The sequence below is a fragment of the Anolis carolinensis genome, unplaced genomic scaffold, assembly GCF_035594765.1.
Source record: "Anolis carolinensis isolate JA03-04 unplaced genomic scaffold, rAnoCar3.1.pri scaffold_17, whole genome shotgun sequence".
NCBI classification, from domain to species: Eukaryota; Metazoa; Chordata; class Lepidosauria; order Squamata; family Dactyloidae; genus Anolis; species Anolis carolinensis.
Window position 1 is genome coordinate 1491143 of NW_026943827.1, and position 23578 is coordinate 1514720.

Consider the following 23578-nt stretch of genomic DNA (forward strand, 5'->3'; position numbering starts at 1 on the left):
ATATTATAATGTACAACAATGTAAGAATACTACACTATTATAATTGTATATTACATATTACATGTAATATTGCAAATAATATTGCAGTATAATACAATATATTAATAGATAATGCTGATATTGTGCTATGCTAATAATGTATTATAGTATATACGTATAATATTATAATGTACTGCAATGTAATAATACTACACTATTATAATTGTACATTATATTTTATATGTAATATTGCTATTAATATTGCAGTATTGTGGTATGGTGCAATATAGTAATAGATAATGCTGATATTGTGCTATGTTAATAATATATTATAGTATATACGTATAATATTATAATGTACTGCAATGTAAGAATACTACACTATTATAATTGTTCATTACCTATTACATGTAATATTGCAAATAATATAGCAGTATAGTATAATAGAGTAATAGATAATGCTGATATTGTGCTATGCTAATATTATAGTATACTGTATGCACATATTTATTTATTAGTGACATTTCTATCCCGGCCTTCTCACCCCGAAGGAGACTCAGGGCGGTTTACAAATATATATACATCTATATATATAAAAGAGTGATGGCATCAGGGCAGTGGACAAAACAACAAAAGTACAGGCCCCGCAACCTCGAAATTTGACAACACAACCCATCATCCATGCCTCCAGGTTGATACAACAAAAAGAAAAGAAAAATAAAGTCCTAATTAGAGGGAGAGCAATAATTTTTTTTATCCAATTGCTGCCAGTTTAGAGGGCTAATCTCTGCCCACTTGGTTGCCTAGCAACCAGCCAAGGGACAGCCAGGCTTCAGTTAGGGGACAGGCTGATTTAGGCCTCACTTAGGCTTCTTCCACAGATTATCTGATTTTAACTGGATTATATGGCAGTGTAGACTCAAGGCCCTTCTACACAGCTCTATAACCCATTTATAATCTTACATTATCTGCTTTGCACTGGATTATCTTGACTCCACACTGCCATATAATCCACTTCAGTGTGCATTTTATCCAGCTGTGAAGAAGGGGCCTCATATAATCCAGTTCTAAGCAGATAATAGAAGATTATCAATATACAGTAGAGTCTCACTTACCCAACATAAACAGGCCGGCAGGATAAGTGAATATGTTGGATAATAAGAAGGGATTCAGGAAAAGCCGATTAAACATCAAATTAGGTAATCGTTTTACAAATTAAGCACCAAAACATCATGTTATACAACAAATTTGACAGAAAAAGTAGTTCCATGCACAGTAATGCTATGTAGTAATTACAGTAGAGTCTCACTTATCCAACACTCGCTTATCCAATGTTCTGGATTATCCAATGCATTTTTGTAGTCAATGTTTTCAATATATTGTGATATTTTGGTGCTAAATTCATAAATACAGTAATTACTACATAGCATTACTGTGTATTGAACTACTTTTTCTGCCAAATTTGTTGTCTAAGATGATATTTTGGTGCTTCATTTGTAAAATCATAACCTAATTTGATGTTTAATAGGCTTATCCTTAATGCCTCCTTATTATCCAACATATTCGCTTATCCAATATTCTGCCAGCCTGTTTATGTTGGATAAGTGAGACTCTACTGTACTGTATTTACAAATTTACCACTACAATATCACAATGAATTTAAAACACTGACTACAAAAACATTATGAAAAGGCAGACTGCGTTGGATAATCCAGAACATTATATAAGTGAATGTTGGATAAGTGAGATTCTACTTTAATATGAAATAATTACTGGGATAGAATAATGCAGAACAATATAATCTCTAAAACTATGACAGTAAATAAACAGGGGAATTCCACACAGGAAACAATCAGGGCCAGCTAACACCTCCCAACAAAGTATTCCCATCATCAAAGTCTGGCAAATCCTCTGTTTTCTCAGGGCCACAGACAGTAGACGCACATAAAATATTGCAAACAACACCACTCTGAAAACAAGGGAATTCCAGACAGGAAAGAATCAGGGCCAGCTAACACCTCCCAACAAAAAATTCACTCAGGGAGGAAGCAGCCAGGCTTTAAACTGCAAGGCCATTACATCCTAATCATTTTTCCTAATTGCAGCATTCATACTTGCCTCCAACAGACAAAAAAAACCAATCAGAAATATTGTATATTCACAACCTTTAGGAAATAATATCCCCTGATGGCGCAGCGTGTTAAAGCGCTGAGCTGCTGAACTTCTGGACCGAAAGGCCACAGGTTTGAATTGGGGGAGCGGAGAGAACCCCCACTGTTAGCCCCAGCTTCTGCCAACCCAGAAGTTCAAAAACATGCAAATGTGAGTGCATCAATAGGTACTGCTCTGGCGGGAAGGTAACACCGCTCTATGCAGTCATCCCACATGACCTTGGAGGAGTCTATGGACAACGCTGGCTCTTCGGCTTAGAAATGGAGATGACCACCAACACTCTGAGTCAGACATAACTGGACTTAATGTCAGGGGAAAACGTTTACCCTTTACCTTAACTACCACCAGTTCCTCAATACTTTATTTCCCATACCACCATATTTTGCCACAGCAACGCGTGGCCGGGCACAGCTAGTACAATATATTATGTCATACGACTATATTGCAATAGTATTAGTAATATTGCATGTAATATAAATATAGAATTATCATAGGGAATTATAATTATTATTACATTGTATTACATCATATTATTATTATTAATATTACATGTATATACAATAGTATAATATGATTATATCATTAAATTGATATCATATCATTTCTAAGCCGCTGTGAGTCCCCTTCGGGGTGAGAAGGGCGGGATAGAAATGCAGTAAACAATAAACACATAAACAAACAAGTCCAAAGGGAAGGGAGGGGGGAGGGGGGGAGGGGGGGAGGGGGAGGCCTCGGCGGCCATTGAGGCCTCGTTTCTTCCGGGAGGGAGGCAGGCCCCGCCCCCTCCCCTCCCCTCCCCAAAGAGAGACCCAGAGACACGCAATCCAGAGAGAATATCAATATCAATATAAGTATCAATATAAATATAAATATCAATATAAATACCAACCTCTCTCTCTCTCTCTCTCTCTCTCTCTCTCTCTCTCTCTCTCTCTCTCTCTCTCTCTCTCTCTCTCCTCCTTCGCGGCTCCAGAGGAAGCGCCTCAGAAAACAATGGCGGCGAGAGAGGCTCTGCGCAGGCCCAGCCAGGAAGAAGCCCCGCCCCTCCTCCGCCCCTCGGCCCCCCATTGGCCGAGTCCGTGACGCCCCGCCTACGAGCGGGCCCCTATTGGCTCCGGCCTTGATGGACGGGTGACAAGGACGGGCGAGAAAGAAGGCGGCTTCTGAGGGCAGAATGGAGGCCCCGCGCCCTCTTCGCCGGAGGGAGTGACGTCAGGGCGTGGGCGGGGCGTGGCGAGGGTTCCTCCTCACAGACACCCTTCCGGGGGGCGGGGCTTCTCCCTGTGAGAGACGGGAGGGGCGGGGCCTCGGCCTGGCAGGGGAAGGGAGGGGCCTCATTGGCTGAGCAAGGGGAGGGCGGGGCCTTGCCTCTCGAAGCCCCGCCCAGCGCAGAGACCGTTCGAGGGCGCCCCTCCCAGCCTGGCTCTGGTGACGTCAGAGCCCCGCCCCCTCCCTCTCCCCGCAGAGCTGAGTGGCGCGATGGGTCAAGCGGCTCAGGCACGAGAGAGAGAGAGAGAGAGAGAGAGCGGGCGTCGCGGGTTCGAGTCCCGTCTGCCGAATTCTTAAAACTCCCTCCTCCTTCGGCAGAGAGTCCCGCAGATCCCGGGACAGATCCGGGCAAACCTTGAAGGCTGTCTGAGTGAAGCCATGGGCTTTCCCCGGACATGAAGGGCGGTCCAGCCTGACTCGGGCCCTTGGGGCTCTTCCCCGTTTCTCAGACCAAGAGCCGGCCTTGTCCGTAGACGCCTCCAAGGTCAAGACTGTTAATGTGGGATTTGTGTCTTGATGGTGTTTAAATGCAGTTTGTATTTTTTGTAATGTTTGTATTGCAACTGATGGCATCATCCAGAATGTACTGCAATGTACCTTGACGGTGGGACTTCCTCATTCCTTTCCCCACGCTGCCAGCATATTTTATAGTGTCGCAAACTACTTAAATTAGCCTCCCCGCATAAAGCGGTACCTAGAATTGTCTACTCGAGAGATGCACCTGTCTTTGGGGCTGCTCAGGTGGGCAGAGAGCCAGGCTCTTCCCGGTCGGGAGCTCAATCCCACCCGGGCTTCCACCCCACGACCTCTCGGTCAGTCGTGACTCTTTGCAGCTGCGCCACAGCCTCTTCCCTGAACACTCGGCATCAAAAGAACAGGAACCCTTTGGGTTCAGAACAAATCAAGCAGACGACCAAACTTGGCACACAGAACGTGGGAGTTGTAGTTCACCCTGCATCCAGAGAGCATTCGGAAGCCCACCAATGACGGATGTGGACCAAACTTTGCACACAGAACCCTGATGACCAACAGAACACACTGGAGGGGTTTGCGGGATAGACAAGGCAGTGAAAAAGAATCGATGGTGATCAAAGCAGTGAATACATGTTGTATAAAGCATAATAGGAATAATAATGTCTGAATCAAGACAATTGAATCCAAACCCATGTCATCAACACAGAGGAAGGAAATGATGTTCAAAGGCGCCCTAGATTAAACATTAAACCCCATTTTGGGCTAAAACCAGGTCTACCCACCCCTCCAGTTTCAGCCGTTTTGACCCATATAAATCCCGTTCTTTTTTGCAAATAAAAAATAAAAAACAGATTAAAAGCAAGAATACAAAAAGGCAGAAATTATATATAATGTTTCAACTACATGAAACTAACTACTACATGAGATACAAACTAAATGAGAAACACACACATTAATGAAACAATTACCTACATAGACACACAACTGAACTAGAAAACAGAAAGGGATTTGTGCCTAAAGGCCTCATTCTATCTGTTAATTTTTATCTCTTATTATTCTACTCCCTTTAGATAATATAATATAACCACACTTCTGATAACACTCTTACCATTAATAAATATAACAACTGACATTTGCCCACGTTGTTGTCAGTTTTTTTGTTTTGGGTAATTTGCAGGTCTTCATGAGCCATTCTTTATGCTTTGGACTAAAACATTCCTTCCATCTATCCGTATAGTCATATATATATATATATATATATATATATATATATATATATATGACTATACGGACTATATTATATATATGTCCGTATATATGACTATATATGACTATAGTCCGTATATATGACTATATTATCTAAAGGGAGTAGAATAATATATATATACACACACACACTTTAGTAGATCACAGTAACAACCCATGTTTTCATTCTAATTGATCATCCAACATTCTCAACATATAAAACTCTAGTTTCATTTAACCTTGCTTACTTCCAGAATGGAACATATTTTAGTTCAATCTTTCTACAATACACCACATGTGAGGAAATGTCCCAACTATGAGGTTGAATTTCCAAAATTTGCAAGAGTTCCTTTTGTACATTTTAGAATGACACTCTGGTGTCAATTAACACCATTCTCTCCAGAGTGTACTATGTGATGTCTATGTATAATGTTATTCCGTGAAAGGCTCTGTCCACACTCCATGCATTTCTACGGTTTCTCCCCAGTGTGAGTCCTTTGATGTTTACGCAGAGTTCCACTCCGAGCAAATCTCTGTCCACACTCCAGACATTTATAGGGTTTCTCTCCAGTGTGGGTCCTTTGATGGGAACGTAGGCCTGAACTCTGAATGAAGCTCTGTCCACACTCTATGCAGTCATAGGGTTTCTCCCCAGTGTGAGTCCTTTGATGTCTACGTAGTGCTGAACTATCAGCGAAGCTCTGTCCACACTCCAGGCATTTATAGGGTTTCTCCCCAGTGTGAGTCCTTTGATGTGAACGTAGTCCTGAACTATGAGCAAAGCTCTGTCCACACTCCAGGCAGTTATAGGGTTTCTCCCCAGTGTGAGTCCTTTGATGTGAACGTAGTCCTGAACTACGAGCGAAGCTCTGTCCACACTCCAGGCAGTTATAGGGTTTCTCCCCAGTGTGAGTCCTTTGATGTGAACGTAGTCCTGAACTACGAGCGAAGCTCTGTCCACACTCCAGGCAGTTATAGGGTTTCTCCCCAGTGTGAGTCCTTTGATGTGTATGTAAGTGTCCCTTCTGAGGAAAGCTCTGTCCACACTCCAGGCAGTTATAGGGTTTCTCCCCAGTGTGAGTCCTTTGATGTGTATGTAAGTGTCCCTTCTGAGGAAAGCTCTGTCCACACTCCAGGCAGTTATAGGGTTTCTCCCCAGTGTGAGTCCTTTGATGTCTATATAGATTTGAATTATGAGAGAAGCTCTGTCCACACTCCAGGCAGTTATAGGGTTTCTCCCCAGTGTGAGTCCTTTGATGTAAATGTAGTCCTGTACTATGAGCAAAGCTCTGTCCACACTCCAGGCAGTTATAGGGTTTCTCCCCAGTGTGGGTCCTTTGATGGGAACGTAGGCCTGAACTCTGAATGAAGCTCTGTCCACACTCTAGGCAGTCATAGGGTTTCTCCCCAGTGTGAGTCCTTTGATGTCTACGGAGTGCTGAACTATCAGCGAAGCTCTGTCCACACTCCAGGCAGTTATAGGGTTTCTCCCCAGTGTGAGTCCTTTGATGTGAACGTAGTCCTGAACTATGAGCAAAGCTCTGTCCACACTCCAGGCAGTTATAGGGTTTCTCCCCAGTGTGAGTCCTTTGATGTGAACGTAGTCCTGAACTACGAGCGAAGCTCTGTCCACACTCCAGGCAGTTATAGGGTTTCTCCCCAGTGTGAGTCCTTTGATGTGAACGTAGTCCTGAACTACGAGCGAAGCTCTGTCCACACTCCAGGCAGTTATAGGGTTTCTCCCCAGTGTGAGTCCTTTGATGTGTATGTAAGTGTCCCTTCTGAGGAAAGCTCTGTCCACACTCCAGGCAGTTATAGGGTTTCTCCCCAGTGTGAGTCCTTTGATGTGTATGTAAGTGTCCCTTGTGAGGAAAGCTCTGTCCACACTCCAGGCAGTTATAGGGTTTCTCCCCAGTATGAGTCCTTTGATGTCTATATAGATTTGAATTATGAGAGAAGCTCTGTCCACACACCAGGCAGTTATAGGGTTTCTCCCCAGTGTGAGTCCTTTGATGTAAATGTAGTCCTGTACTATGAGCAAAGCTCTGTCCACACTCCAGGCAGTTATAGGGTTTCTCCCCAGTGTGAGTCCTTTGATGTCTATGTAGATTTGAATTATGAGAGAAGCTCTTTCCACATTCAATACATTTATATGCTTTCTCCTCCATGTCAACAGAGTTATGTGCTATGTACATTTAATTCCAATATGGACACTTGATTCTTGTTTTTCCCTTTCTGATTACTCACAGCACTGGGTTCAAATTACAGGAAAGTAGATTCCATCTGAACATTAAGAAGAACTTCCTGACTGTAAGAGCTGTTCATCAGTGGAACTCTCTGCCTCAAAATGTAGTGAAGGCTCCTTTGGAATCCTTTAAACAGAGGCTAGATACTCATCTGTCCAGGGTACTTTGCGCTTTTCCTGCACGGCAGAGGCCTGGACTGGGTGCCTCATGCAGTCTCTTCCGACTCTACGGTTCTACTCTAGAATCCAAAGTGAATGTAGGAATTCAGCAGGATCAGCCCCTTGAGAGGAATCCTTTTTCCTTGAGGACTGGTTTCCTTACTGCACTTTGGTTTCCAAATGCCTTAATATCGACTAGAAGCTGGTTCGTTTCCCATCACGGCAGGGGTGGCTCCAGAGAACTCTCACGTCCTGGTCAAGAAAGAAGAAGCAAAAGGTTAGACATGAAGCCGCATACCTCTGGCTCAAGGAAAACAAAGCGAAAAAGGAAAGAAGAAAGGCAAGATGGAAGGAAGGGAGGAAACACAGAAGGAAGGGATAAGAGAAGGAAGGAATCACGAAAGGAAGGGACTGAACCCTTTTCCAATATTGGAGGGCCACACCCATTTCACTGGGTCAGACCCAAACGTGGTTAAAGGAACAGAAGGCAGGCAGGCAGGCAGGCAGAACTCCTTCCAACATTTAAGGGTGTTACATATTCTGAAAGAAAAGAAACGGGGTTTTCATGCAGAAAGGCCTTTGAACCCTCTCCTGCCCAGCCCACACATTCCTGGGACTAACGCCCACCCTGCCCACTTTTTGTAAAGACCTAAAATCTTGTTTGTTCCAATGTGCCTTTGATTGATTCAGTTCACTAAATGACTGGATCTCTCTAGCCATAACTTAATTCTCGGCCCTTGCACTTTACTATTGTCCCTGTCCTGGATTTGTACTGTACTAATGTGATTGGCCCTTCCAGCCTTAACTTATCATCTGCTTTGCCATCAGCCCTGCCCTCTCAGCTGTATTGCACAGGCCTTTCCCTTGCCCCAGCTCGGAGTTTCAGGGCCAGAAAAGTAGATGGAGGAGGCAACAGAATGGTTTGCCCCAAGGCAGCATTCTTGCACCGACATTATTTAACATCTTCACGAACAATCAGCCACTACCACCACTCACAAAGAGTGCTGATGACCTGGGCCTAACAACACAAATGAAAGATTTTGAAACAGTTGAAAGCCAACTCACTACTTCCTTGAAAGATCTCTCCAGCTACTACAAAGAGAACCACCTGAAGCCTAATCCTGCCAAGACACAAGTGTGTGCTTTCCACCTACGTAACTGTGAAGCCAACAGGAGACTGAAAGTTACTTGGGAAGGCCAAGAGCTCGGACACTGTTTCCATCCTAAATACCTTGGTGTCACCTTAGACCGAACACTAACATATAGGAAACACTGCATGAACACCAAGCACCAAGTAGCTGCACGCAACAACATCCTGCGGAAACTGACTGGCAGCACATGGGGTGCAGACCCACAAGTAATAAGAACATCAGCCCTGGCCTTGTCTCTCTCAACTGCTGAGTACGCCTGTCCTGTCTGGCACAAGTCTGCCCATGCGAAGCAGGTGGACATAGCACTGAACGAAACATGCAGAATCATCACAGGAGGCCTTAAACCTACACCTGTTGATAAACTCTACAAGTTAGCTGGCATTGCCCCTCCTGACGTGCGACGGGAAATTGTTCCTAACGTGGGAGAAATAAGGTCGAACATTGTGAAAGCCACCCTCTGCATGGCTATCACCCTCCTCCCACCAGACTCAAGTCAAGGAAGGGCTTTATGAGAACCACCACTCCTCTTGATGTTCCTCCAGCAACAGCAAGGGTGTCCCTCTGGGCAGCTAAACCAGGCAATTCCAACTGGATGGCCCCCCACGAGGGTCTTCCTTCCTCCAGGGACAAACCAAGAATGGGCAACTTGGAAGTCCCTGAACAGACTCAGAAGCGGAGTGGGCAGATCAAAAGGGAACCTGGCAAGGTGGCACTCCCTGGAGGAATCCTCCCCCTTGTGTGACTGTGGAGCAGAACAAACAACTCCGCATATGTATGCTTGCCCACAATGCCCTGCCTCATGTATGGAGGAGGAGTTGTTTAAAGCTACGGACAATGTGCTCGCTGTTGCCTGCTTTTGGTCTAAAACTATTTAGCTGCTTGTGATTTCTTTTATTTCATCACTTTTAAATTTATTTATTATGCAATGCTTTTGACACAAAATAAATAAATACTGCCTATTACAGGGAAAACCAGCTGATCCCTAATCCATCTAAAATACAGACGTGTGTTTTCCATCTTAAGAACAGACAAACATCTCGAGCTCTGAGGAATATCTGGGAAGGAATCCCACTGGAGCATCGCAGCACACCCAAATACTTGGGAGTCACCCTGGGCCATGTTCTGACTTACAAGAAGCACTGCTTAAACATCAAGCAAAAAGTGGGTGCTAGAAATAACATTGTACAAAAGCTGCCTGGCACAACCTGGGGATCACAACCTGACACAGTGAAGACACCTGCCCTTGCGCTTGGCTACTCTGCTAATGAATACGCATGCCCAGTGTGGAATACATCTCACCACGTTAATACAGTGGATGTGGCTCTTAATAAGACATGCCGCATTATCACAGGATGTCTACGCCCCACACCACTGGAGAAATTATATCGCTTAGCCGGCATCGCACCACCTGACATCCACCGGGAAGTAGCAGCCTGTTCGGGTATCAGCCAGCATGCCATTGCCTTAAATCAAGAAATAACTTACTACAATCTACAGAGATACTCGCAGGAACACCTCAGCAAGCAAGAGTCCAAAAGTGGCAGACTAAAACTCAGAACCTTAATCTGTGACTGAGGCCGGATGAGAGAATCCCCCCTGGGCACACAGAAGACTGGGCGACTTGGAAGGCACTGAACAGGCTGAGCTCTGGCACCAAGAGATGCAGATCCAACCTTAAGAAACGGGGCCCCAAAGTGGAGTCCGCAACATGCGACTGTGGAGAAGAGCCAACCACAGACCACTTACTGAGCACAATGGAGGACCATCTAAGAGCAACATCAGAGGCACCCCAAGTCCGGGCTGTGGCGCAGATGGTTAAGAGCCAGACGCAAGAGATCCCTGCTGATCAAAAGAAAGGCCAAGGGTTCGAAGCCCATGTCGGATCTCCCTCCCTTGTCCTTGACCGTCATCCAGAGAGCACTGTCAACCCAACCAAGGGTGGATCTGGACCAAACTTGCCGCTGATGATGGGATTTGCAGTCCCTTCACTGACACTGTGACCCCCACTGAGAATGGACCGGGACCAGACTTGGCCCAGAGAAGCCCCTTGACCAACAGAAGATACGGCAGGGGTCCCTGGGAATGGGTCTTGGTTTGGGGAGTTATAGTTCACCTGCAGCCAGAAAGCACCGAACCCAGCTGAGGTGAGATCTGGACTACACTGTGGCTGTGCAGGCAGGCCTGGTTTAATAGTAATAGTAATAATAATAATAATATTAATAATAATAGATGTGTATTAATAGATAATAGATGTGTATTTACATCTCTCTCTCTCTCTCTCTCTCCGCCCCCTCCCATTGGCTGAGCCCGGGACGCCCCGCCCACCGGAGGCCCCCATTGGCTGCGTGCCTCCCAACCCTCCTTTGATGGACGGGCGGGGACGGGCCTGCCGTGTTCCTTCCTTCCTTCCTTCCTTCCTTCCTTCCTTCCTTCCTTCCTTCCTTCCTGGGAGTTGTAGTTCGCCCTCAACCGGGGATACCGGGACCCCCACCCAGGATGGGCCTGGACCGCCCTCGGCACACGGAGCCCCCGGGACTGGGAGGGGAGGGGAGGGGCTGGCCCGGTGGGAGCTGATTTAATGAGCCAAGAGGGGCAAGGATCCGTGGCAGAAGTGGTCGCTCTCACCGCACCAGGGAGTTCTAGTTCCCCTGCATAGAGAGAACACGGGACCCATCTGGTGACGGGCCTGGGCTAGACTGGGAGAGAGAGAGAGAGAGAGAGAGAGAGAGAGAGAGAGAGAGAGAGAGAGACCCACCGGCGGGGAAGTCTCCCTCCCTCCCTCACGGCGGCGCCTTCTCTCTCGGCCGCCATCTTCCTCCCTCTCCGCCCACCGAAGCCCCGCCCTGCCGCCCGTCCATCAAAGCAGGGGGGCGCACGCAGCCAATGAGGGCCTCCGGTGGGCCTCATTGGCCAATGGGAGGAGGGCGAGGGCGGGCTCAGGAGAAAGAGGAAGACGAGGAGGAAGATGGCGGCGCCTGGCCTGGCCTGAGGCCTGGTCTGTCCTTGTGAGGCCGGAGGGCGGCGGATGGAAGAGAACGGAGAGAGAGAGAGAGAGAGAGAGAGAGAGAGGTCTGTGGGGAGAGGGAGGGAGGGAGGGGGGCTCGCCTGGGGTGCCCGGGGGGGGAGGCGGAGGGGAGGGGAAGGGGCCAGGCCCGTCCTCGTCTGGCGGAGGGAGGGAGGACTCCAACTCCCAGGATGCCCTCCTCCCCAGACGGGTCTCCACAGGACGCCTCTCGGGCCTGGAGGTCTGCTCCCGTTCATCTGTCTCTCCCGGTGTGTTTCTAGGATCCATCTACTCTGTTGTTCATGGGATTTCAATACCTTGTCAGCCGCTTTGGGTCCCCTGAGGGAGAAGAGAGGGATATAAAAAGAGATCTATTATTATTATTGTTGTTGTTGTTGTTAAACCAGGCCTGTGTACACAGCTGGCCATATTGGGTCTCTGTGCCAAGTCTGGTCCAGATCTGACCTCATCTGGTTCCCTCCTTTTTATTATTATTATTATTATTATTATACTTTATTTGTACCCCGCTAGCATCTCCCGAAGGACTCGATGCGGCTTACAAAGGCCAAGGCCTCAACACACAATATAACAATACAAAACAAAAGGCAAATTAAAAACAATTAAAACAGTATAAACAACAAGCAATAAACAATACGCTAAAACACAATAAAACTGGGCCGGGCCAGAGTAATGGGTACAAGATTAAAAGTGCTGATGTGACAGGTGATATATAAGGCTTATAGGGCAAGTGCAGAGTGCGATATGTGATCTTAATTCTAATAAAGTGCTTATGGGACTTGGTATTGGAGATTTCCTATTAATCTGGGAAGGCACATTGGAACAGCCAGGTCTTCAAGTTCTTTCTGAAGACTGCCAGTGTAGGGGCCTGTCTGAGATCCTTGGGGAGGGTGTTCCAGAGTCGGGGGGCCACCACGGAGAAGGCCCTGTCTCGTGTCCCCACCAACCGCGCTTGCGACACAGGCGGGATCACGAGCAGGGCCTCTCCAGATGACCGAAGTGAACGCGTGGGTTCGTAGACGGAGAAGCGGTCATGGAGGTAGGATGGTCCCAAACCGTTCAGGGCTTTGTAGGTAAGCACCTGCACCTTAAATATATTAATTTGCCATTTTTAAAGTTCTTGGTACAAATTTTTTATAGGTGACATTCTAATTTTTTTTAAAAAAAGGTAATATTTTCATGTTAATCAATGCTATCCTTCCAAACCATGATAATTTGAGTTTAGCGTATTCTAAAAATGTTATATTTATTTCCTTTCTTCATTTAATAAAATTATTAGTCTCTACAACTTCTAATTTTTCACTACATTTATTCCCAAATATTTAATTGAGTCTTTAAAACAGGAGGGGGAAATTAAAGACTCATTTTTGAAATTTCTTTTCTTGATAATTAAATTATGAAGTATATTTAGAACCATATTCTTTTTTCCCCATAATTGCTGTTAAAATTTTAGCATCTTGATTTATTAACTAAATGGGTCTATATGATCCGGGTTCTGTTGGGTCCTTGTTAGGTTTCAAAATTAATATAGTATATTAATATTAATTATATTAATATAATATAGTAAAATTAATATCTGTTCCCGAGATGCTGAGATCTTCTCTCCTGTTATTATCTTATTACATAATTATTTTACTTTAGGTATTAATATGATGTTAATTTTTCGATAATATTCCGGTACCAGCCCATCCATTCCTGGGGTCTTCCCGGCTTTTAAATTATCTGTAATTTCTCCAATCTCTTTTTATGAAATTAATTGTTCCATAACTAATTTATCTGTTTCCTGGATCTTTATTTTTTCCAATATTTCTCAATATATTCCTCTATTTTACTTTTGGAGTTTTCTTTTGTCGAGTATAGTTCTTGATAAAATTTTGGAAAAGCTAATATTTTGTCTTCCATCCTTGTATGATTCTTACCTTCCTTGTCTTTAATGGATGTTATTATTTTCTTCCCTTTCTAACGTGTGCTGCTTTGGCTAATAATTTGGAGTTTCTGTATTACTGTATTTAAAGTATTGTCTATTTAAAAATATCAAATCTTTTTGAGTCCTTTCTAACTCACGTTTTTCTAGCCGTTTTCTCGTTGCTAATGCTTTTATATAGAATAATCAGCTGCACTTTCATCATACAGTCCAAATCGCCTTGGCGGCTCCTAGCACTTTACCCCACTCTGGTTCCACTATTCATGTTTGCACAAGTCAGCCCCTCCCACGTAATCCTAAACAGCCCCACTCCCCTGTCTAACTGATATCCTATGTGTTTTATCTTAAAGTTTTAAAATTGTTTGGTTCTTTCTATGTATTTAAATTTTGTAACTTCTACTGTTTTTAGGCATATGTCATGTTGCAACACAGACTCCTTAAAGCGCCAGACCAAACGTTAGTAGAAATACAGTTTATTAGTTCACAACCAAAAGGAGCCCAAAAACAAACTCAAAAGGCTCAGAACACTTAATCTTCAGTGTGAAACACAGAATTCCCAGCAAACAACACAAAACCCCAGACCTTGGAAAATAACCCAGATTAAACCGGAGTATAATCTGGTTTAAAAACAAACCTTGTAAAACAACAAAGAAAGCACTCCAATTCCCAGCAGGACGTCAGCAGACAGGAATTGACGACCAGCAGGGGCCCGAAGACATCTCTTGAAGTCACCCAAACACAATGTCAACGGCGTTGAGTCCAATCTGGGTCAGCAATACGAAATCCAGTCCAGTCAGAGAAGGAGAAGTCCGCAATGTGAAATCCAGTCCAGGTCATACATAGAGCCAAAGCGTAGAATGCAGCACAGCAAGTTCACAGAAGTATTCCCAAGGCACGTCTTCCCAAACAGCTCACATGAACACACGAACACCCAACAACACTGCCGACTGCAAAGGTGATCCATTTCCCAAACCCACTTTTATTCACAAATCATCCTCAGAACTAGAACCAGCCAACACCCTGCTAGCAGCTGCAGCCTGTTGCCTCAATTCCTCCTCAGAGCTAGAATCAGACAACGCCCCACCAGACCTCCTTTCAGCTGAAGCCCCTTGCCGATCCCTCCACCCAGTCCACCTTTTATCCAAACCCATAATTCCCCAAGACCCAGCTGGATCCTCACTGTGCCAACCCTCAAACGTGTCGCTACTTGTGGGTTCTCTAAAGATGTCCTGGATCTCCCGCACCTTAGTCTAGTCCATTACTTCTTCCTCTGAACTTGTCATCCCACCCTCCTGATTCTCAACCCCATCATCCCCCTCAAAGCCCTCAAATGTGTCATCATCAGTTAGCTCCATAAGTATTTCCCGGATCTGCTTCCTTTGTTGCTCCTCCGGAGTCTTGCTCCTCTAATGCACCTAGTAGTATCATTACTCAAAGACTACATCACAACATGTCAGCTATTGATTTTAGGGCTTTGTCCCCATGTAAGCCGTCCCCAGTCCCCTTGGGGAGATGGAGGCGGGATATATGAAATAAATTATTATTATTATTTGTAATCAACTTCCCTTTATAGAGTAGCCAAGGCCTCAGTAGTTGAGCGATACCACCTTCACCTGATCAACCATTTCGCTTACATTCTTCTGTTTCTTTGTTTCATTGGGTGGAAACCTGTGCTCGACGGGGTCGCACTCCCCCTGAAGGCGCAGGTCCATTGCAGCTTGGGGGTCCTCCTGGACTCATCACTGACACTTGAGGCTCAGGTGTCGGCGGTGGCTGGGAGGGCCTTTGCACAACTAAAACTTGTGCGCCAGCTGCGACCATACCTCGTGAAGTCTGACTTGGCCATGGTGGTTCACGCCTTAGTTACCTCTAGATTGGATTATTGCAATGCGCTCTACGTGGGGCTGCCTTTGAAGACGGCCCGGAAACTTCAATTAGTTCAACGCTCGGCAGCCTTGGTTCTAACGGGAGCCCAATACAGAGAGCGGTCAACCCTCCTGTTTAAGGAGCTCCACTGGCTGCCGCTCATTTTCCGGACCCAATTCAAAGTGCTGGTGATCACCTATAAAGCTCAGAACGGTTTGGGACCCATCTACCTTCGGGATCGTCTGTCCCCCTACGAACCTGTACGGTCTCTTCGGTCATCGGGGGAGGCCGTCCTCTCGCTTCCGCCAGCGTCGCAAGCGCGGTTGGTGGGGATGAGGGACAGGGCCTTCTCTGTCGTGGCCCCCTGGTTATGGAATTCGCTGCCTAGGGAGATCAGGCAAGCCCCCACCTTGATAGCATTTCGGAAGAGTCTGAAAACTTGGCTTTTCACTCAGGCCTTTGGTTAAGATCATCTTTTTCCATCACAATTATTATGCTCCTCGACCTTTTGCACTGGTCGCTCTTCCCGATTCCTGATTGATTGATATTACTCAGGACTCCTCCCTACCGTACCTAATGTGACCTTAAATGATTCTAATGCATTTTATCTATTTATGAATTTGTTACCCATAATGTGCACCGTACACTTTGCTTATCCACTATTGCAACCTCATTGTTTTTAACCTGATGTTTTAATTCTGTGTTGTGTTTTTTAACTTATTGTGTGTCAGGCTCACTTCAAATGACCAGTCTGAACGCAGATCAAAGATAGCTGCTCTCAAATCCAATCTTTATTGAAGAATACATGACTTTGGAAAAGTCGAGAATGACCTAATGTTTACATACACTCAATTTTATCACTTCTGATGCAACGTAACACCACACGCAAATATCATCATCAAACCCCACCCTCTGGATCACATTACTACCATTCCCACACACTATATCAATTATAATTGTTTATACTTTCAACCCCGAGTTCCCAGGCTCATTTTATCTTCTCCCGCCAGGTGCTTGCAGGGTTATTTATGTTATGAAGCCAGATTCAGGGCTTGGAAATTCAGCCCTGGGATTTGGCTCCATGACATGGCGCCCTCGTTTTCTTCGTCCTCCTCTTCGGTTCTTCTTTCATCATAGTCCTGAAACAAATCAAACAATAACTCTATGTGTCCATTTTGTCCAAAGTCCCCATATACTTTTTCAGTAAGCTGCGATGGAATACTGGGTGTATTTTCCCTAAACTTTTTGGCAATGCCAACTGGAAAGTTACTTCATTGATAACACCCTGTATCCTGAATGGTCCAATATATTTGGGGCCCAATTTTCTCGAAGGTAGCCCCAATTTGATGTTCTGGGTACTTAACCACACTAGATCTCCTTTATCCAATTTATCGCCTTCCACCCTCTTTCTGTCTGCGAATGCTTTATACTTTTTGTGTGCTTCCTTTAAGGATGCAGTCACTTGACTCCAGCATTCTAGCATTTGCGTTTTCCATTTCCCTGCCTCTGTTTCCTCATTCTCTGTCCATCTTGGCAACTGGGGCAAAGGCTGTATTTCATACCCGTAAACTACTTCAAAGGGGGTTTTATTTGTTGCTGAATGTATAGTCGAATTAAAAGCTAGTTCTGCAAAAGCCAACCACCTAGACCAGTCATTTTGTCTCATGTTAGAGTACATTCGAAGGAACTGCCCAAGTGTCTGCTGAGTACGTTCTACTGCCCCGTTTGTCATGGGGTGAAAAGCAGAACTTAGACTTCTTTCTGCTCCTAGCATTTCCAAGAATTTTTCCCAAAATTTTGCTGTGAATTGTACTCCTCTGTCACTGACCACTCTACTGGGACATCCATGCAGTTTGTAAATATGGTTTATGTACAATTCAGCTAGTTTCTCGGCCGATGGTAGTTTTGTCAGTGCTATAAAGTGGGCCTGTTTAGAAAACAGGTCTAATACTGTCCAAATATAACGATGTCCTTTGCTAACCGGCAGTTCCCCCACAAAGTCCATAGCTACACATTCCCAAGGTCTGGTAGGTTCCGCTACTGTTTGTAATAATCCCATAGGCTTCCCTCCTCTCGATTTATTTCTGGCACAATCATCACATTGAACAACATGATTCTTTATGTCCTTCCTCATTCCTGGCCACCAACAATGTTTTGCTATTGCCTTTGTTGTTTTTGTAATTCCTGTATGACCAGCGCTTTGGTTATTGTGAAAACGATGCAAAATCTTAATCCTTAATATTGCTGGGATATACAGTTTTTTGTTTACAAACCAAAATCCCCCCTTCTGCTCCCCCTTTTCTGCGTTGGATGCGATCCACTGATCTCCTTCATAAGACTGTTTCAGTTCGTTTCCCCAATTATCTTCCCCGTCGAGTTCAACAATAGCCGTGTTCTCCTTTTGGGTTTGCGCTCTTGTCCTGACAGCTAAGCCCCATTGCTTATCAGAGAATATTGTCCCCTCTTTTGCTGTGGTTATGCCTTCGTGTTGAGGCATGCGTGAAAGAGCATCCGCCAAGACATTCTGCTTCCCTTGAAAAAACTTTAATTGGAAATCGAACCTGCTGAAGTATTGCGCCCATCTAATTTGTTTGGGGGATAATTTTCGAGGAGACTTTAAATACTGGAGGTTCTTATGGTCAGACCAAATTTCACGTGCTTTTCCTTATCTTCGCTCACGATCAAGATATCATCAAGGAATATGAATACCCCTCTGTACAACAATGGGTGTAGTATTTCATTTATAAGCTGCATAAAGCAACCGCCTCCATTTTTTAATCCAAAAGGCAAAATTTTATATTCAAAATGGCCGAATGCGCAGGAAAATGCAGTTTTCCAAGTATCCTCCGGTTTGATTCTTAATTTATGATATGCTTCAATTAAATCCAGTTTAGTAAATATGCTCCCTTTCTTCAATACGGTAATTAAATCCTTTACTAAGGGCATAGGGTATTTATTGTCCTTAGTAATTGCATTTAAATTTCGATAATCAATGCACAATCTTAGGGAGTTGTCTTTCTTTCTCCTAAATAACACTGGGGCCCCGAGAGGAGAATTGGATGGCTTAATGAAGCCTCGCGCCAGGTTTTTATCAATATATTTCCTCAATTCCTCCTTCTCCTGCACAGACATGGGATACACTTTTGGTTTTGGTAAATTTGCTCCTGGGGTTATTTCAATTTCTACTTCTATATTCCTTTTGGGAGGTAATTTACTTGCCTCTTTCTGATTGAAAACATCCACAAAGTCTCTGTATTCAGGTGGCAATAGCTGTGGGTCTATTTCACCTGCTTCATCTCCTTCGTCCTCCTCTTCTGCAATTTTGCTTATTTCCCATTGCGTCTGCTGTTCTTTAAATGCTAGGCTCTTTCCTCTCCAATCTACTTCAGGATTTGCCTGTTCGAGCCATGGTATCCCTAATATTACGTGGTATGTGGCAATAGGGGCTATCACAAAGGATATTCTTCCTTCCCATTTGCCTATTTTACATGGGACCCCCCGTATTTCCTTTGTAGATACTTCCCCAGCAGCAACTGATCCATCTAGCTGCGAAAATGCAATTGGGGAGTCAAGCACCATCTGCTGGCATTTCAGCGCTCCTGCTAGTTCCGGAGTTATAATGTTCCTAGAACAACCACAATCCACGAATGCCTTGCAGGTGGCCCGATTCTCTAGCCCCGAGATGCAGATTGGCACTACTATCATGCGTTTGTCCCGACTCACCAGTTTTTCCGAAGATTCTGGGGCTTGCACCTCCTCCTCCGCACGCCTCCCGGTTGCTGGCTTGGGTTTTGAGGGTTTTGGCGGCTCCCCCTTCCGTGCCCAACATTCTGCTGCTCGATGGCCCGTCTTCCCACATACAAAGCATCCCGGTTTAGGTTTGTTGTCGTCTCCTCTGGAGGGAATCCCCGGCCTCCCTCCGGACCTTTCCTGCTTCCTCGTTTCTCCTCGGCCTCTCGCCACCGGTCTTTGCTGGCCGCCGCTGCCCCTGAAGCGTTTCACTTGGGCCAGGGTGGACTCAACGCGCCCCGCTAGTTGAATCCATCCCTGGAGCGTTTCGGGGTCATCTCTGTGCGCTGCCCAGCTGAAAACCTCGGGGCGTAGTCCCTCTTTAAATATTTCCACTTTGGTCACTTCAGACCACTCGGGTACCCTTTCCGCGAGGTGGAGGAATTCCTCTGCGTACTCGGGCACCGTTTTGTCCCTCTGCTTTATTCCTTTAAGCTGGTCTCGAGCCCTCAATTGCTCTAGCCGGTCTCTGAACCGGTTTTCCAGTGCGGCGAGGAAGCGGGGCACTGACCTCAGGCATGGGTCGCGTCTGGCATGTAGTTGCACATACCAGCTTGCAGCTCCTCTCTTTAGTGTGTTGCCGATGGCTCGAACCCTGCTTGCTTCGGAGGGGAATGTGTGTGCATTGTCTTCCATGTATCCTCTGATGCTAATTAGAAAAAAGTTCAATTCGGCTGATTCCCCTCGGTATTCTAGTTTGAGATCTTCCCTCCTTGGCATCCATTCTGCGGCCCGTTGATGCTGTCTGGGAGGCATGGGGAAGGGTTGCATCGGGTTTCCTTGGACGGCCTCTCTGAACACGCCGCGCCCCACACCGGTGGCCATTCTGCGCGGCTCCCGAAATTCTGCCGCCGCTGTCGGCCCTTCCACCCATCCGCATACGGGCCTCGCTGTAGCCCCCGCATCTCGTCTTCCCTCGTCGTACAGCACATTCTCCTCCTCTTCCTGGATCTCCTGCTCCTCTCCGCCTTCGTCTGCTAATCCACTGGACCCGATCCCTGGCCCCAGTGGTCTTTCCACCCCGACGCCCATCCGGGGGGTTGGGAGCTCTGTTGGAGATGGCGGCCTCAGAGTTCCCAGAGCTCGCTGGCGCTCCACTTCGCGTGCCATTCTGTCTCGGAACTCCAGCTCCTGCCAATATTCCTCATCTCCCTCGCCCCTCGCCGCCACGGGACTCTGCGTTGATGCTCGCTGGCCCCTCTGGCTCCAATCTCCTTCTTTACTTGGCTCTCTCTCGGCGCCATATCGGATGGGCTCCTTTTGGAGATTCTCTTCCAATAGTGGCACCAACCTCCCCACGGTTTCCGACAGCCTGGATAAATTTGTTTCCAGGATGGATAACCGCAGGGCCACGGTCTCCGGCATGCTTCCTCCAGATCCCCAACTGGTTTCTGCAGCCGCAGAGACGCCTCTTCCTCCCCTGGGAATCCTCTGGGTCACGCCGTCCGGCCTGGGGTACCCCGTAGAGGAAGCTATGGCTTGCAGCGTCTCTTCTCCCAACGGCCGGGCCCCTTGCAAAGGCCTCCCTGCTCCATTTGGGCTTTGATCTCCTTCTCCACTCATTATCACTTCACTGCGAATTCCGCAGGAGGGTGAGAACGGGATTCTCGACTTAAATGTCAGGCTCACTTCAAATGACCAGTCTGAACGCAGATCAAAGATTGCTGCTCTCAAATCCAATCTTTATTGAAGAATACATGACTTTGGAAAAGTCGAGAATGACCTAATGTTTACATACACTCAATTTTATCACTTCTGATGCAACGTAACACCACACGCAAATATCATCATCAAACCCCACCCTCTGGATCACATTACTACCATTCCCACACACTATATCAATTATAATTGTTTATACTTTCAACCCCGAGTTCCCAGGCTCATTTTATCTTCTCCCGCCAGGTGCTTGCAGGGTTATTTATGTTATGAAGCCAGATTCAGGGCTTGGAAATTCAGCCCTGGGATTTGGCTCCATGACAATTGTGTATATTCTTTATTGGTCTTTGTTTTTGTCCTGATGTTTTATATTTTATCATTGTTTGTATTTTGATTTTGCTGTAAGCCGCCCCGAGTCCCCTTCGGGGGAGATGGAGGTGGGATATAAATAAACTTATTATTATTATTATTATTATTATTATTATTATTATTTCTTTAATTTCTTTATTTCCATCATTTCTATCCTGCCCTTCTCACTCAGGGTGGCTTACAAAACTGGCAGAATTTGATGGTTCTCGCAGAAGCAGAGGAAGCAGGAGGACATTTTTGCTCCCTGGCTTCAGGTAGGATTTGGCTAAGATTTGGCTAAGATTTTAAACTGAGTTTGGGCTTGGCTCCTGTGGTCAAAGTCTAACTGTTGTGTGACTGTGTGTTGAAAGAGAGCCAGGTACTTAAGTTGATTGACAGCAGGCATTGTCCCCTGTTAATTGAGTTTCTGGGAAAGCTTTATTTGCCAGTGTGAGTTTCTGCCAGAGCCTGATCCCAGAAGGGCAGTTGGTTCTCGCAGAAGCAGAGGAAGCAGGAGGACATTTTTGCTCCCTGGCTTCAGGTAGGATTTGGCTAAGATTTGGCTAAGATTTTAAACTGAGTTTGGGCTTGGCTCCTGTGGTCAACGTCTAACTGTTGTGTGACTGTGTGTTGAAAGAGAGCCAGGTACTTAAGTTGATTGACAGCAGGCATTGTCCCCTGTTAATTGAGTTTCTGGGAAAGCTTTATTTGCCAGTGTGAGTTTCTGCCAGAGCCTGATCCCAGAAGGGCAGTTGGTTCTCGCAGAAGCAGAGGAAGCAGGAGGACATTTTTGCTCCCTGGCTTCAGGTAGGATTTGGCTAAGATTTGGCTAAGATTTTAAACTGAGTTTGGGCTTGGCTCCTGTGGTCAAAGTCTAACTGTTGTGTGACTGTGTGTTGAAAGAGAGCCAGGTACTTAAGTTGATTGACAGCAGGCATTGTCCCCTGTTAATTGAGTTTCTGGGAAAGCTTTATTTGCCAGTGTGAGTTTCTGCCAGAGCCTGATCCCAGAAGGGCAGTTGGTTCTCGCAGAAGCAGAGGAAGCAGGAGGATATTTTTGCTCCCTGGCTTCAGGTAGGATTTGGTTAAGATTTGGCTAAGATTTTAAACTGAGTTTGGGCTTGGCTCCTGTGGTCAAAGTCTAACTGTTGTGTGACTGTGTGTTGAAAGAGAGCCAGGTACTTAAGTTGATTGACAGCAGGCATTGTCCCCTGTTAATTGAGTTTCTGGGAAAGCTTTATTTGCCAGTGTGAGTTTCTGCCAGAGCCTGATCCCAGAAGGGCAGTTGGTTCTCGCAGAAGCAGAGGAAGCAGGAGGACATTTTTGCTCCCTGGCTTCAGGTAGGATTTGGCTAAGATTTGGCTAAGATTTTAAACTGAGTTTGGGCTTGGCTCCTGTGGTCAAAGTCTAACTGTTGTGTGACTGTGTGTTGAAAGAGAGCCAGGTACTTAAGTTGATTGACAGCAGGCATTGTCCCCTGTTAATTGAGTTTCTGGGAAAGCTTTATTTGCCAGTGTGAGTTTCTGCCAGAGCCTGATCCCAGAAGGGCAGTTGGTTCTCGCAGAAGCAGAGGAAGCAGGAGGACATTTTTGCTCCCTGGCTTCAGGTAGGATTTGGCTAAGATTTGGCTAAGATTTTAAACTGAGTTTGGGCTTGGCTCCTGTGGTCAAAGTCTAACTGTTGTGTGACTGTGTGTTGAAAGAGAGCCAGGTACTTAAGTTGATTGACAGCAGGCATTGTCCCCTGTTAATTGAGTTTCTGGGAAAGCTTTATTTGCCAGTGTGAGTTTCTGCCAGAGCCTGATCCCAGAAGGGCAGTTGGTTCTCGCAGAAGCAGAGGAAGCAGGAGGACATTTTTGCTCCCTGGCTTCAGGTAGGATTTGGCTAAGATTTGGCTAAGATTTTAAACTGAGTTTGGGCTTGGCTCCTGTGGTCAAAGTCTAACTGTTGTGTGACTGTGTGTTGAAAGAGAGCCAGGTACTTAAGTTGATTGACAGCAGGCATTGTCCCCTGTTAATTGAGTTTCTGGGAAAGCTTTATTTGCCAGTGTGAGTTTCTGCCAGAGCCTGATCCCAGAAGGGCAGTTGGTTCTCGCAGAAGCAGAGGAAGCAGGAGGACATTTTTGCTCCCTGGCTTCAGGTAGGATTTGGCTAAGATTTGGCTAAGATTTTAAACTGAGTTTGGGCTGGCTCCTGTGGTCAAAGTCTAACTGTTGTGTGACTGTGTGTTGAAAGAGAGCCAGGTACTTAAGTTGATTGACAGCAGGCATTGTCCCCTGTTA

At 45.8% G+C, this 23578-nt stretch overlaps 4 protein-coding genes across 4 annotated transcripts in view; 3 read left to right on the forward strand and 1 right to left on the reverse strand.

Moving 5' to 3' along the window:
- Positions 1 to 23578, forward strand: part of LOC134294598 (zinc finger and SCAN domain-containing protein 2-like) — a 239348-nt gene that overhangs the window by 57112 nt on the left and 158658 nt on the right. The window lies entirely within an intron of this gene.
- The window catches only part of LOC134294572 (zinc finger protein 658B-like), a 139790-nt gene continuing 121444 nt past the window's right edge, over positions 5233 to 23578 (reverse strand). Inside the window, exon 2 of the mRNA XM_062966115.1 lies at positions 5233 to 7795. Within this exon, the coding sequence (XP_062822185.1) occupies positions 5610 to 7334 (1725 nt within the window). The 5' untranslated portion in view covers positions 7335 to 7795 and the 3' untranslated portion in view covers positions 5233 to 5609. The remainder of the gene's footprint in view (positions 7796 to 23578) is intronic.
- Positions 11649 to 23578, forward strand: part of LOC134294571 (zinc finger protein 850-like) — a 29664-nt gene continuing 17734 nt past the window's right edge. The window contains exon 1 of the mRNA XM_062966114.1: positions 11649 to 11763. The gene's annotated coding sequence lies outside the window, so the exon portion shown is untranslated. The remainder of the gene's footprint in view (positions 11764 to 23578) is intronic.
- LOC134294595 (zinc finger protein 84-like) overlaps positions 11667 to 23578 on the forward strand; it is a 141539-nt gene continuing 129627 nt past the window's right edge. Inside the window, exon 1 of the mRNA XM_062966162.1 lies at positions 11667 to 11763. The gene's annotated coding sequence lies outside the window, so the exon portion shown is untranslated. The remainder of the gene's footprint in view (positions 11764 to 23578) is intronic.